The sequence below is a fragment of the Pelodiscus sinensis genome, chromosome 26 (assembly GCF_049634645.1).
Source record: "Pelodiscus sinensis isolate JC-2024 chromosome 26, ASM4963464v1, whole genome shotgun sequence".
NCBI lineage: Eukaryota > Metazoa > Chordata > Testudines > Trionychidae > Pelodiscus > Pelodiscus sinensis.
The window spans coordinates 6847651-6864044 of record NC_134736.1 but is presented as its reverse complement, the minus strand read 5'-3'; the positions used below and the strand labels follow the sequence as shown (position 1 = coordinate 6864044).

The 16394-nt window shown below is 44.2% G+C and overlaps 1 protein-coding gene across 5 annotated transcripts in view; it reads right to left on the bottom strand.

The window, feature by feature from the left end:
• Positions 1 to 16394, bottom strand: part of DIXDC1 (DIX domain containing 1) — a 77399-nt gene that overhangs the window by 52448 nt on the left and 8557 nt on the right. Inside the window, exon 1 of one of the 5 annotated variants that reach the window (XM_075909784.1) lies at positions 15093 to 15368. The exons of 2 other annotated variants lie outside the window; for them this stretch is intronic. In XM_075909784.1, the coding sequence (XP_075765899.1) occupies positions 15093 to 15152 (60 nt within the window). In that variant the 5' untranslated portion in view covers positions 15153 to 15368. Of the gene's footprint in view, positions 1 to 15092; positions 15369 to 16394 lie in introns of those variants that run through there. 2 more of the 5 variants (XM_006111217.4, XM_006111215.4) reach the window with 2 other exon arrangements.

Below are 16394 nucleotides of genomic sequence, written 5' to 3'. Positions count from 1 at the left end.
TGCCCAGGCAGCTTTTTTCCTCTTACATTTAGATCGCTATGGCTGTCCCTAAAAGATCTTATAGGACAGAGTCAGAGTTTGAAGGAACGGACCCAGGGGTCATCTGCTGTTGTAGCTTCTTCTGCAGGTCAATCACAGCTGGGAGCTCTCAAAGTTCTCCAGTAAGCACAGCACTGTTAGGGGCAGGATCATAATTGTAGAGTATTACCAGGTGTGCATTTTTGTTATTTTAATTACAAAGGACCCAGGATGCAGGAATTGGCTCACACCCAACCGAGGATGTGACAGCTTTTGCAGGGCTCAGGACTACTCATCTGAGGAACTTTTCTGTTTCTAGTAAGAGTGAACTATAACCATTTGTGAGTGCAATAAACACCCCTCTAACATTAGCACCTCTTCTTAGGCACTGGAGGTACTTCCCGTGAATCAGTATTATCTAATACTTAGGCTGCAGTGGAGGGTCTAGACTCTAGAGCAGTGGCGAGCAACCTGTGGCCCACAGATGACATGTGGCCTATTAGGGTTCTGTGTGTGGCCAGCAGGACATTTGGTTTACTACTGCCTACAGCATAATCTGGTTTCCGTCCATGTTGTTTTTTTCATACCAGTGTGAGGTATACCCCGACCCTGCACCCTCATCTGCAGCCAGATGTGACTCTCCACCAAGCAGCAGAATAGGTTTTATTGCTTCTCAGCGATACAGCACAGCATAGGCTCGATGTAGACACAGGAGGATGGGCAGACAGCCTTAGTTCCCTTGGGGAGGGGGAAGGAGTTCATAGGCCCCTGAACCTCCTATCTTGTTCTAGGTCTGCTTTCTTAATCTTCCCCACACTAAAAAACCACCCCTTCTCCCAGCCACTGATATCCTGTAGGAATAAGGGATCTTCCAGAAAAGGGTTTATTTTCCGCAAGATCCCGTCTAGACTGGCGCTTTTCTCCGGCAAAACCCTGAGCCGGAAAAAAGCGACAGCCATGTTTAAATCCCCCGCGGCATTTGCAATTCCGAAGTGTCTCATTAGCATCCCTTTTCTGGAAAAGGGTGCCAATGTAGACACAGCCACGCAGTCTCTGCAGAGCAGCATAGGGCAGTAGGGGTCACCCACAGCACAACACAGCAACCAGTGAATGCCAAACCAGAGTGGACCCAGGGCCACAGGAGTATACAGAAGCCCCCACAATGTCACAACCAGTATTACTAAAGCGTAATGCACGTTAAGCAAGGACACATGACATGAGGTGCGCGCCAACTGCACACAACATTGACTGTGAGAGCCCTGCGCTCCGGCGTCCAATCAAAGCACTGCTACAGTTCAATTGGCACACCCTGCAAATTCTAGGTAGGCAAGCACAGTGAGTAAAACTACCCTATCCCAGAAGATGGTCCTGGTTATGGCAATCGTGTGGCCCACCAACATGAAGAAGGGTTGCTCATGCTGCCCACTCACTAGCCTAGGTTGCTCACTACTGGTTTACAGAGTGTCGTCAGGATTGGGGCTCCATCGTGCTAGGCACTCTACAAACACACAGGAGGACATGGTCCTTATAATTAAGGAGATAAGTGACAAACAAAGGGTGAGGTGGGTTTTTTCATTATGAAAAGATGAAGTAAAAGTCAACTAGCCCCATCTGCCCCTCAAGCTGTCATTAACTGGCTGATATATTTTGGGAGGGTCATAGGAGAAGTACATCATGAAGAAGGATAAGACAGTAGAGCAGCCTGACAGACTGGTTGAGGGAGGGGGTTCTACGAGTCAGTAGCAGTGTGGATGAAGATGCAGAGGCTAGTTTATGAGAAGCTGATAAAGAGGTGGATATGGCTGGCACTGCTGACAGACTGGAGATGGCAGGGTTGGCACACTAAGACTCACGGGACAACAACCAGGAAGGGATGGAGTTGGGAAGAATCTTGAAAGTGAGGGCCAGAAGCTTGGACTTGAAGCAGCAAAACAGAAGGAGCTCCGAGAAGGATTCAAAGAGGGGAGTGACAAGGTCAGAGAGACAAGCAAGGAAGATATCTTCACATCAGTGGACTGTGGGCATGGAGGATAGTCTGAATGCTAAGAAAGCAGGAGATAGAAGATTGTAGCAATGAAGATGGAACATCTAGGGACTTGGAGAAGCATTTCAGTTGTCTGGATAAAGAGAAAGGGCTGAATCATGGACATATTATCAGGAAAGAAGCAGAAAGATTTGACTTGGGACTGGATGGGCATGGCAAGAGAACGCAAGAAGTCAGAGATAACATCCAGGTGACACATCTTATAACCAGTGACAAATAAGGAGAGGAAGGTAAAGAGTAGATAAGCTAGAAGGGAGTGGTGGGAGTACCTAAGGCATGTGAGGGAGAACTTGCAGCAGATGTGTTGTATATTTCCTTTCTCAATCTCAAAGGCCAAGACAGCAGCTCCGGTATCCTAGAAAAGCAATGCCATGTCCAAAGAACGTGTCCACTTTTTTGGAAGCATTTTCGAAAAAGCGGATGCACTCTTTTACCATCCTGTAAGCTTCTTTTTACGAGGAAGGGATGTGTTGAAAGAGCAGGTTCTTCTGAAATTTGGTGCCATGTAGATGCACCAAATGTCAGAAAAGCCTCTTTCAACAGAAAAGCGGAAAAAGATACACAAATTACAATTTGCGTATCTTTTTCCAACTTATCTTTGCAGTCCAGATGTAGCCAAACTTATGTCTCATTACAAAGGCAAGTGGGTCTCTCAAAAACCACATGCCCCTTCATGTGTTAATATTTACATAACATAGTTTGGAAATATATTAGAGGCAGAGTGGGTTAGCTCGTGGAGTTGGAACTCCTGGGATCTATTCCTTGTTATGGAAATGGTGTGTTGCGTTAGGCATGTCATTTACTCTGCCCATTTTATTTTCCCTGTCTGTGTAAGTAGGATATTAATCCCCACCATGAGAAAAAATATGGACATACTGGAAAGGAAGATGCTATAGAAGGGGAAAGCACGATTCGAATTATTACAGTAAAAGTCAGTATGTAATTCTATACTAAAAATGGCAGATAATATAGAAATTGGTGCTAGAGCAGCAGCTCAAAGCTTTCCTTGTACACAAGGAGCAGAGAGACAGTGAGGGCAAGAAAAGCCGGGAGCTCACAGCCTGCAGGCCCCCCACCACCATCTCTTCCCAATGTCACAATGACCCAGCCTGCAGGTGGAAAGAAAAGTATCACAGAATCATCAGCATTAATAATCTCCTCCTGCTGCTTCCATCTCTGTCTCAAAATTAAAACATAAGTTATAGAGAGCTTGTAGTGATATAGGGTTGTACTTGGCACTTACATGCTGGTTTGCCCCTTTCCCCAGATGAGAGAGAAGAGAAATAACCAGCATTTCTAGTGTTACATTTCCCATGAACCTTTCTGTTGATCTAGCCATTCTCCCCAGCCCTCTTTAACTTACCATCTGCCACTTAGGGCTCAATTTCCTCTTTTCTCTAGGGCTGCGTCTAGACTGGCATGATTTTGAGGAAATACTTTTAACGGAAAAGTTTTTCCGTTAAAAGTATTTCCGCAAAAGCGCATCTAGATTGGCACGGATGCTTTTTCAAAAGCATCCGTGGCCAGTCAAGGTGTGATTTTGCGCAAGAAAGCCCCGACTGCCATTTTAGCCATTGGGACTTTTTTGCGCAAAACAGGTCTTCCCTGTCTACACTGGCCCTCTTGCACAAGTATTCTTGCACAAGAGGGCTTTTTCCCGAGTGGGAGCATGAAAGTATTTGCGCAAGAAGCACTGATTTTGTACATTACAAAGTCAGTGCTCTTGCGCAAATTCAAGTGGCCAGGTTAGACAGCTGGCAAGTTTTTGCGCAAAAGTAATTGCAATCTTACCAGTCTAGACGCACCCTAGCACAGTATCAGTGGAGAATCAGCCATGTCTGCCTGGCAGCAAACAAAACATCATGCTTTAAAGGCAGGTTACTGTGCCATTGTATACTAATCTGCCCTTTATCTTACCCCTTTTTAGAGTCCCCCTGGCATGGGACAGTGTGAAGATAACTTCCTTGAAACCTTCAATACTCTCTCAAAGGTTTGAGGGCTGCTTGTTTTGAAGTTCACCCAGCCTCTTCTGCTTTTAGTAGGCAGCATAGCTGATATAATGGCCCGTTTTTTCGGTTCCAAACTTCTTGCTACTTCTTCCCCATGGAATCTCCATCTGCTCCTGAGAAGAGCTGCTTCTCGCTTATTTCCAAATTCATTTGCTGACAGAAAAGGTCTCAAGAATCTGAATCTCTCCCTAAGGCTGTGCTTAGTGGTTCAATCTAGGATCGTAACAGGTCTCGCTGTCTTTCCACTGCTTTTCCTTTACATCCTATAAACACAGCTCATAGAACAAGTCTAGCAAGACCAGTAAGAAGCATCCTGTGCCCTGTGCCCTCATGCTTTGGACCTGGTTTCAGTATTAAAGGCATTCAGGGTCCTGCAAGTTCAGGGGACAAAACCAAGTGTCTGCAGCAATGAACCTCACAAGCCAGCCTAATTGCATCAGGACGTAATGTCTTTAAGGCCTTGCATGGTTTCTAAGCTCTCTGACATTATCTTAATTAGATGATCTTTGTAATCTCTCAACCCATGCTCTTCCACTTTGAGTTTCTGTTGGTTTTGTTTGGACTAGGGTCTTTATAGAAGCAGAAAATAAAACTCCATAAAGAAACAGAATGATGGTACCGTCCAGACCAGCATAAAATATTCTTCCTGGACAGAGATGCCTAAGTATGATTTAGGCTGCCAAATACATGGGACCAGTCTAGATGCGGCCTCCATGAAACCGATATAGATAGAACTGTGGCCCTAAGTGAATCAAGAATGCCCATGTCAGGTTATGTTACAGCCAAAGCTGTTCATTCATAAAACATTCACTTCAAGCCTGACATTCTGTTTATTTCAAAACAAATTTTGGGCAAGTGTAAATTCTTCCTCATTCAGTAAAAGGCCTGTTCCAAGCACACAGAATTCCTCAGTCATGGCTGCACTCTCTGAAAAGGAAGCATGACAACAATCTTGAACAGACAAGGAAGCTGAGATAGTGCATGAGTTGTAAAAGACAAAGGTGCATCGAAAATCTTGACATAGAATCTGGCGGGGTGGGAGGGTTAAACAGGTCAGAATAAAAAAGAACTACCTGAACTTCAAACTTCACCTATATGTGGAACTGAATGAGGGAATTTTTAAAATTCTGAAGTGTCTGGAGAAGTGTTTTTCACTGACTTGCTGTGATACGGAGAGAAATATCATCCCTGAGTCCTGCTGGAATTCTAGCCAGCATTGCAAAAACTGTTTTCCATGTAACTTCGAGCCCAGTTTGGAAGACCCAAGAAATTAAAAAAACTTGCAGAAGCAACATAGCTAACCACTTATCCCACACTATTTCCAGATAATAGTTTCCTAAGATGGGTACTATAGAATGATTATGTCTAGGAACTTACAGAACTCTATTTTCAGGGATGACTTCAGAGAAAACTATACATGCAGAAGGAATAAAGCCAGAATGTTGAACTAATTTTGACTCTTTTCCTTTTTATGCTTGAATACAGAACATTGGGCTTACTCAACAGGATTTTCATGCCTGTCTTCAAGTTTTTATGGTTTTCAGCTAATTTGTTGCTTCAGATCAGTAAATTAATCTCCTACAATGGTCCCCAATTTAATTAGGATTTTTTTAAAAATAAAAGCACTGTGACCTCTTCTGCCCTTCTTTATGCTTTGTAGCACCTCTGAAATTACTGAGTGTGCGGGGTCATGACCAACAGCAGAATTCGGCCCAAAACTTTAGATTTGATATGTCCAGATCTATAGAAAGCCACTGACAAGGTCTCTCAAATCATTGCAAGGATATTCCTGTAAACTCTGTATGGTCAGGAGGCATGTAATTGACTAAGTAGAGTCCTAAACCCAGCTGTCTAAACTTGCCTTTCTAAATACAGATCTCACATAAGAATGTCTCTAACCATGCATTTAAAACTCCTAGTTTGGCAGAAAAGTATATCTGGCTCCAAATACAGAGGATCTGGAATCTTTACTTCTGAAATCACTTGCTCAAGTCCTGGCAATAAAAGCTGGGTGGGAATGACAGCCACCATCGGAATCCCAGCTAGGCTGCCATTTGCTCCAGGGAGGGGACTAAGTTTCTGGCCTGTGAAGACTGTTTGGTCTATGAGGAACCAGCTTGTTGGCAGAGTTTCAAATGCCAACTCAGGTTCCAAGAGGTACGTGAAGGATAAAATTATGAGCTAGAAGACAGGGGCAAGAATTACCAGTGCTCCCTACCACTCCACATAGCATTTGTCTATGTCAATTTCTCTTGGAGATATTCCTATCCTTCCCTTTCTTTCAGCCATTATCATGGTCCCTCTTAATAATGGGAATTTCAGATTTCAAAAGGATTGTCCCCAGCTAGGCTCCAGCCAAGGGAAGGGGCAAGACCAATGTGATGCCAACTCTAAAAATCAGCAGCAGGGTGAAGAGGCCAAAAATTTTTTAGAATGAATCCATCTCAGACCCTCTCTTCAATGCCGGTGTTTCCTTCACTCTGGGCTATTGTTCCTGTAGGGATAATGACACCTTGAGCTGACAGTACATAGCACTAGTGCTTAGCAACAGGTTCTGTAAGTTTAAAAATAGCTGCAATACTTCCTTTATATTTTAGTCTGTTTCCAAGGAGAGATGAAGTAGCTCACAGTCAGGAAAGAGAGGGCTGTCAAATTCAGTTTAACCACTGTGATTCAAATGAAAATGGGCCTTGCCCAAAGCCCCAGTTACCTACCTCATTCTTTAGTAAACTGGGAGCCAATATTCAAAACGGTCATGAGATATGCTGCTGGAGGTACAGTCTGTTCCCTGCCGTATAAAATTGAGGCCCTGAACTTTTATCATCATTTATTACAACCCATTTTTTTTAAATATCACTGTCCTGAACAATTGCCACCTCAAGTATACATATGCTACCTCCCTATATCTCCCCCACAGTTTTAAATCTTCACTTCTTATTCTGAACTCTTGTATAGCCATGTTCTAAATAGCTGTCTTATTCCACCCTAGAGATGATTACCTGGCATTTTGGAATCTATTTGGGAAAAGGTGCTATATATAGAAATAATTACTTACAGTACTGCCAGCTGGGAACAAGATGTTTTATTCAACTACACCACAGAGTGGGGGAAAACAAAACTAAGGGTATGTCTACACACTATGTAGCTTTTAGCAACAAGGCTGTCACGACACAGCCCTATTGCTAAAAGTCTGTGGGTGTGAGCGCTGTCAACACTTTTGCTGACAAAACGCTTCCACCCCCAATGAGCCGGTGTCACTTTGTAGGCAGGAGAGCACTTCTGCTGATAAGACAGCATTCACATGTGCACTTGCCACAGCAAAGCTTTGTCGTCCATGGGGCGGAGGGGTTAAAAGTTTTGTTGAGCAAGTGCAAGTGTAAGTAATTAAGCACGCCACCTTAGTAATAAGAAGTAAGGGAGGAGTGGAGCACGGCTCCCCTGATCCATAATGTTCACTGTAATCCATTTAACTTCTTGAGTACGTTTACTACCTTTTTTTAATCACGCATGACACAGAAGTCAGCACTTGATTTGGTGAGTTTGCTGCAATGTAACAATAACTCTCCTTAAGTCTCCTCTGGTGAAACCAAGGGGATGTGAGGAGATCACAGAGAAGTATTCTCTGTAACAGACATCTGAATATCAATCGTTTTTATCACTTTAGACTAACAAGGTGTTTAGACTTTTGCAGGATACAAGTGGGAGAAACGTCCCTGTGAATTCCTTTGTTTCCCTCCATGTAACCTCTGTTTTCTTTTGACACTGCCCAAATGGTTGCCTCCCCAATGTCTGGTAAAAGACTGTACCAAGACATATGCTAGCTATGATACCAAAAATCTCACTTCATTATTGCCTGGGGAGGGCTGTTTCTGTAAGTGGCACTGATCCTCCTTTCCCCAACTGAGAGCTTTGCATGTTACTTCCATAGCAAGATGGGCAGACATTCTCCTTGTGATTATGTTATTTTCCTATGCACATACTGTTAGACCCTCAGATGGCTTCTAAAGGCCATGGAAATGCTGACCACATCCCCCACCCCACACAGGCAGGTCTATGCATGGGTGGCGTGTCTGTAAATCTAGTGGGCATTTATCTGGTTAAATACGCCTGAGCACTTCTGCAGAGTATAATTACCTCTGAAGTTTAACAAGAAAGAAAGTCACTTAAAAGACAAGATACCAGAGGTTTTTTTCATTTTAAGTTGACTGCTGAACTCTCCACAGACCACATCACTCACCTCCCAAGCCTTGCTGTTGCCTCAAGAATCGTTTCTGGCACCTTGCAGAGAGTGTTTTAGTGCCACTGCCTCTTCTCCAAGCTGGTTTTTCAAAGCCTTTTTTTTCTTTAAATAAACATAATGTTTCCATTCAAGCGCACATGTAACAGGCTTTGCCTTAATCAGAAATCAACGAATGGTTGCTACCAGTGCTTTGGAGTACATGCTTCTTTCACCCAGAATCTCAAATGGTTCCAACGCACCAATTCAAACAAATCAAAGACCAGGTTTAAAGTCTGTCAGATCGAATCTGGGTGAAACATTATCCAATTCTTCAAGGAAGAAAAGAAACATCATCTTTTTATATTCAGGGTCAGAAAGTATAACTGCACTCGATGTATGGGAAAGGGAGTCAGGAGCTTTGTGTCCTTGTGAAAAGACTGGGCACAATATGGCTGAAGCATGCTGCTGGTGATGCTATGTCTAGACACAGACATGTACCCTCCAAATAGCAGGAAGTAGTCAGTCTGGAAGCATGATCTAGTATCCAGGGCAGTGGACTGGAAATCAGGAGATCAAGATTTTATTCCTTGCCAGTGACTCGCTGTAAACTTGGGTAAGTGACTTCTCTTTCCACCTCAGTTTCCCATTTATAAAGTGGGAAAAACCATGTTTACCTTTCTCTGTAAAGTACTTTAAGATATATGGTTATAAAAATTACTGATTAACTATAATTATGTATTATTATTAATAGATGCTGCAAAACAATGGCAAAGCATCTTTCCTCCCTTAGGGTACATCTACACTGTGCATCTATTTCGGGATACCAGAGGTATCCCAAAATAGCTACTCCTTGTCTTAACAAGCTGCCCATTATTTTGAAATATTTTTCGAATAACGCGCATGCTATTTCGGCATCCCTGTAACCTTCATTCTACGAGAGTTAAGGGATGTCTTGAAATAGCGTGGGAGAGGTCCAGGTTGGATATTAGGAAAAACTATTTCACTAGGAGGGTGGTGAAGCACTGGAATGGGTTACCTAGGGAAGTAGTAGAGTCTCCACCCCTAGAGGTGTTTAAGTCTCGGCTTGACAAAGCCCTGGCCGGGTTGATTTAGTTGGGATTGGTCCTGCCTAGAGCAGGGGGCTGGACTTGATGACCTTCTGAGGTCTTTTCCAGCTCTATGATAGTGCATTATTTTGAAATTTGGCACTGTGTAGACGCGTCAAATTTCAAAATAAACTATTTTGAAATAGAATTGAAATAAAATACGTAATTTGCATCGCGCAAATTGCATATCTTATTTCGAGTTTAGGCTGCTGTGTAGATACACCCTTAATGGCCTTGCTGCTGGTCAGGTACAGGGGCTTCTGTTAAAGTGGTAAGAAACCCTGCTTGGCCCTTGGTAGGAACAAAAGAGTCAGTGTAAACCAGCGTCTGGTAAGCCCCAGCTATGTTTTCTGATGCTTGATACATGTGGCACAGCAGAACTACCAAGCAGCAGCTGCCTGGCATCTCACAGACCATATGGACAGCCTGGCAAGGCCATGTGGCATTAGCAGTTCTTTCATCTCCATGCCTTTCTTAATCTGAACAAGCCTTAACCATCTTGAACCTGATTTTCCACTTACTTACAACTGTGTAAAACAGGAATTACAAAGTCTATGGAGTTACACTGGAGTAAAAGTGGTGAGAGACCAGAACCAATCCCACTATACAGAACATATCAAAGCCTCTAAGCAGTCATACATAGCTGCGTCACTGGAATCCAACGTCAGCCGAGCCTCTGTATATCAAGAGTCACAATCCCATAGCCAGTGTTCAAGGATAGGCGTGACACCAGAATTGAAAGTGAGTGGGTGTGCCCTGGTGTGCAGCTCCAGCAAGAGCTGGTTGAGCTGTGGCAAAAACCAGCAGGGAGCTATTTAAAGAGCTGGCAGGGTCCCAGGTTGCAATAGGACAGTACTCTTAGGACATTTTAAACTTAAAAAACCAGCAAATAGTCTGGTAGCACTTTAAAGACTAATAAAACATGTAGATGGGATCATGAGCTTTCATGGGCACAGCCCACTTCTTCAGATGACCACTGTGCCCACAAAAACTCATGATCCCATCTACATGTTTTGTTAGTCTTTAAAGTACTACCAGACTATTTGTTGGTTTTTTAAGTTTATCCTGTACAGACTAACTCGGCTACCCCCCGAAGCTTAGGAAATTTTAAGTTACTTTCACCATTGAGTAAGGCTAATAATTTGAGCTCCTACAGGCAGGGAAAAAGGAAAAAGTTAAAAACATCTCTCCATGGTGAATCCTATGACAAATCCGGAGGGCAGATATTTTATGCTAAGATCTCAACAGTTGAGAGAGACATTTCTATCAAGGAGCAAGAATGCTGGACTGAAAGGAGCAGAAGAGCTGAGAGAACCACACTGAACAGAGATGCTACAATGCCAGAGAATTACTCTAACAATATACAAACAAACAAATTGGCTTTTTCCCTGGCACTTGTATCTCAAGGAGATGGGCTCTATTTAAGAACCTACATATAAAGATAGATACAACGAACCCTGTTAATGCAATAAAACAGATGGAACATGCACAAAAGCCAGGCAATTCCCATCACAGCAACCACAGCAATCCCCCTGCAGCATGGGCACTATTATTATTTCCCACAACTAAGCGGCAATTCTGAGGCTGCTTGCTGCTGTCAGACAGTGACATTCTGATTCAGAAAAGATTCACACTGTGGTCCTTGAAGAGTCCTCAATGTTTCATCTTCCCAGGAGGAGCCAGCCCTATGCAAAGACCATGCATGTTCTTCAGACATAAGCCTGGAACCAGCCAACAGCCACTTTAGGCAACTCATTGCTCATAAACAGCCAACTCCTGAGTCTGTCAAAGGAAATGATCCTCCAACTTCCAGAGGAAAGTATAGAAAGGGGAATAATTGTTGAAATTCAACAACATTAACTCCTTGGAACGGTCAGGGCCTTTTCTGACAAATTTACTGAAGCTCTGAATGCCCCCTCAGTCTCAAGCAACTGACAGGTCTGAGCTCATGTCCTAAATAAGGTGCATTTCTTCAGCAAGAGAGGTGCTAAATTGAGACCACAAAGACTGCATCATTACAAAGTAGATCCTGTCCTCTAGGGTTCTCTATGTTATAACCTGCCACTGACAGCCACCATGCATCCCCGTGCTGCTGTCCAGCTGTGGGTCTGAATTATTTAGCTGCCTCAAAGCAGCAAAAGCTGCTTTTACAAACAGCAGGGAAGCACCTTCACTGCAGAATATTCCATTAATGAAAAAGGAACCGGGGTTGTATGATGCCCATGGGAGAGCTTTCTGCATTTCAACATTAAACAAAACTCACTCTGCTTCAGATGTGTCCGGATGACATATTTGCATCACTTTAAACAGGAAGGCAAACAGCCCTGAACTGCAAAGTGCAGGGCCCCTCTGCAATCAGGGATTGTTTTAGTCACTGAAAAAGCACCTTCTGACAGGTGATCTGTAAAGCAGAACACGCACCAGCTGCAGGAGGGGCAAGACTGGCACATTTCAATCCCCTCTTCTTGGTTAATGAGCCTGGTCCTTGGCCAGCAGGATGAACAAGGAGAGAAAGATACAAAGAGACTCTACCCAACTCAGTTTATAGTCTACATGCAAATTCCCATATATGAACCACACACTAATGGTGCAAATTGATTCCTGCTTAAACCAGAACCACACCTCCTCTGAATGCTGCCTGTAAAGTGGGTGCATATGAGCCCTGTATGAACATCTGTGTGCTTACTAGTGAGTGGTGTGCATCGGAGTTGTTCACAGCTTTGGAAATGGAGCCCACATTCTGCAAGGTACATAAATCCAGTAACAACTGCTGGTTCACAGGAGAGATGTACTACAAGGGGCACAACTACACTTTTGTTGGTGTGGGGGCTCCTTCAGTACCACGACAGGTCCATCATGTGAAATCAGATTTATCTGGTTTTATACTTTACTCTAATGCTGACAGGTTTCTCTCTCCCAGCGCTCCTGACATCAGCATCCTATACTGGCATCCATCACCATTACATCTGCCTACACTTACGGGCTGCACAGACATTGAGGAAAACTGTTTCAAAGCTGGGGGGAGGGGTTATATACAACTCTTTTAAGGTACAAGAAAGTGTAGAAGGGGAGTTAGAGCAAAGGATGAGGAATAGGGACTCCACTCCCAGCTATACAACCGACATGCTGTAAAATGGGGATATTGATGCTGTCCCACTTTACTAACTTGCCTTTAGTTTTAACTTGCACACCAAGCTGCCATAAGGATTTAAGGTGGGATCCCAGCCTTGTTTCTCTTCCCCATAACTACCAAAGCAGGAATACTAGAGTTGCTATTATTAAACTGGGAGAGGAAAGCATTTCTTCTCCACAGCTACCAGGACAGCTTTTGGCTGAAACTAGACAATTTGAGTAGGAGCAGATGTTGTAAAGAGACAGGTTTCTGCTCCCACGTGGAGAACATTTATTTAATGGCCGCCATATTGGCTGACCCCAGGAACTGAAAGCAGTAGTCTCTATAGCTTAAGCTAAAGAATGCAGCTCTCCAACTCAGAGCTATGACAGACTGACACCCTTGGTAAAGAGCACAGAGGATAACACACACTGACCAGTGGATTATACTAAAACTGCATGTGTTTGATAGAGGGATGGAGTTTTGGGTACACATCAGGCAGAAAGATCTGGACAGGGATACTGTATTGGGGAGGAGGAAGAGCATTTATACTGTTAATCAGGAGACATTTCAAAATGCAGTAGATTATTAAAAGAGTTGAATGTGGCCTGCCATAAAACCAAAGACTCAGACTCTTCTTGTCTCCCCCTTTGCTGTCTAGACCTATCAAGGCCTGATGGGATCTGTATCTATAGCCGAGGCTGGTGTGGAAAAGCAGAGTTTTATTCAACTTATGTTGCATATGAGTCTTACGGTCCTATAGTAACACTATGTGTGCCTCAGTTTCCCTGAGTACTACCTCAATGCCTACATGATATGGGAGTTGGGGATGTGACTTTTGCTGAGACCCTTGGGCAGTTGAGGCTGCCCAGCTGCCTTCACCTAACTTGTGTCCCAGAAAAGAGACGCAACCAGCTGACACTTTTGCCCGGGAAACAGGACAAACCCCAGAGGAGGAGCAACAGGGGTGTCCAGGGCAGAGTGCTGGAAGTGGGTCAGTCTCAAATGGCTAGAGTGCAGGAGGAGGGCCAGAGCCTGGGTCTGGGTTCCCTTCCCCCCAAAAAATGGACTTTACTGAATACTCCTGTTTTCTATGCTAACAAGATCTGTTCTATGTTGTGTCCCTATCTACTAATAAGTGTTCCGTTTTACTGGTAAAGCCTCTATTGACTGGGGCATTGGAGTGCAGGGCCCTCTGGGTGGGCTAACTACAGGAAGCTCACAGGGCGGAAGGGGATGCTGAATGCTCTGTGGTTAGACCCAGGAAGGTCGAAGCTGTGTAAGCGTCTTGCCCTGGTGACAGTATGAGAGAGGACGCCAGAGTCCCGGCTGGCTTCATACAGGGCAGTTCCAGAGCATCACCCTCCCCCCACACCACTCCGTGACAGATGGTGACAGAAAAATCATGTGCTCTGGGGCTTGGAATGCAGGAAGACCTCTAAATACAAACAAAACAAGATATACCATCTAGGAAGGAATAAAATGTAGCAAGATTCCATCACTTCCATCATGTGAGGAAGGAAACAGCAGGAAATACTTAATTCCAGTACAACCCCCCTATTCTCCTTCCTTCTCATCCTACATATACAGGAAATCCCTCCCTACTGTGATCTATATAGTGTAGCACGCTTTGCTCACACAACCAGCCCAGCGATGGCTAACCTGGCATTCTTTTTGGGGGGCCACACTTTGGCAAATGTCAACTAGACAAAGTCCATTTGAACTAACTTTCTGTGTATCTTAGAGAAGGGAGGTATAAACTATCCACTTCCTGATAGGGTTGCCAGATGGTTTCAACAAAAATACCAGACACAGTTGACATTACATCACAATCTTCAGTACATCTTATTTAGAAAATATCAGACATTTATATTTTCTCATTTATATTTTTTCATTTTGATTCCTGAACAGAAAGTTCAAATACTGGACTGTCCGGTTCAAAACCGGACACCTGGCAACTCTACTTCCTGATGTGGTCTCAGGAATTCCATCTCAGTGATTTCTTGGGAGGTCTCACCCAGTGATTCAAAACTCACCAGGCTCCCTGCGATCAAAACAAGGAACTGCTGTCCAAACTGAGTTTCAATCCCTGGGTTATTTAACTTACTAAACAAGATAGAAAATGAACCACACAGACCACAACATGCCAGACACTCTCAATGACTCTGCATGCCCTTAAAAGAGACTTACAGCCTTTCCAACAACAAACACCAAGACCTACAAAGCACAAGAGGGGAGCAGTCAATTCTAAAGGGTCCCTGTTCACTCCTGACCTTGCTGTACTTTATATTTTGTTCTGATCCCAGAGTAAATGCTTCTGCAGCATTTTGCACAGAAACTAACAGCTGTTATTACCCACAAACTCTGCAAAACTACTGCTGACCCGCAGAAAGCCAGCTGAGCTGCCTAGCATGCCCTTCTGTCACTAAGCATCTTTCTCCCTTTCCAACATAATTTCTCTCTCCCTGATTGTTATTTAGTTCTGCAAAGCACTGGGAGAGACACAGTGTTATGAGAGATGCTACAGTACAGAAAGCTGCATTGCCTTGTAAGGGTCTGTAGGAGACCGGGCACACACATTTACCTCTGAGAAGCCCTCTTGAAGAATATCCAGTAAATTCCCCCTGGCCAAACAGGCAAGCATTCTTCACGAGCCCGCCAAAGGGCCAAGTTCTCAGAGTACACAGAGCAGATCCTCCAGCTTAGGCCGCGATCTCCCACACCTCCTCCTCCTCTCAGAGACAAAGAGTTGGAGCTCATCGGGGACCTTATTCATAGTCCCTATGTGCAGCCCGTTACTGCAAACAGGACACTTGAGCCAAAGTCAAGGCTCGTACTGGGCATGCTCGTGAGAGAGCCACTGAGGGAGTAGCAGGCGAGATGTCACACGGTTCCTATAGAAACGCCTCAGCTCACAGGATGCAGGCCCAGAAACCCGGGGAAGGAGGGGGGGGGAACATCTGAAACCTATTTCCAGCCTGTGTCTCAAGGCGCCTGCTGGTACAAGAGACTTTCAAACCCACCAAACACAGCAAGCCCTGAACAGTGTGGGGTGGGGAGAGCGTGCAGGGTAGGAGTTAGCTGACAGCAGAATCTTTGCATACTTAAGAAAGAGAAGTTAGAGGAATGTCTGGACCCGCGGCTAGCTGCAACTTTCAATGCTGTTGTGAAGCCCTGGAAAAAAAGCAGAGCACCCAGCAAACCCAGCTCCTGTACAGGGACAGGAAGCTGCAACCAGACCCGTTGATAATTAGTTATATTTATACAGCACGAAAGCAGGGCTCTATGTGCTGCAGGATAAGGTAGAAAGAGAAAAGGGATGCAAACTTCCAAAGAACAATTTAACACAAAGAATCTGTCCAGAGAAATATTACAAGGGTAACTAATCTAACCGATCCATCAAACTTCAACCCATCATCATCTTCAAGGGGCACATCCCGAAAAGGAGGGAGCCTCTTTGTGGACTGAATGACACCCAGATGGATCTCAAGCTAGGGCTAGGTCCATAACATAATGGGTTGCTTCAGCAAAGGGCGGCCTTTATAGTTTCGCCCAATGTTTAGCAGGCATTCCAGGGCTGGCAGGTGATTAACAAGCAACAGATAAGCAACAACTTATCAAATTTCAACCCACCCTCTTGTCAAATGCCCAGGAAAAAAATGAGGAGCCTTACAGCATGTCCAGAAGACAGTTCCTGGCTCTTTCTGCAAAGACATGCAGTGATCCCAGAACTGCCCAGAGAAACTCAAGCTGCTCCTTAAAGTTTCATCATATTGTTTTGGCCATGCATTTCTGAGCAAGACAACATTTACGCACACTATTGTTTTCTGCCCAAATATTAAAAAGCAGAAGGCTTTGGGGTAGAATTCAATGCACAGACATATTA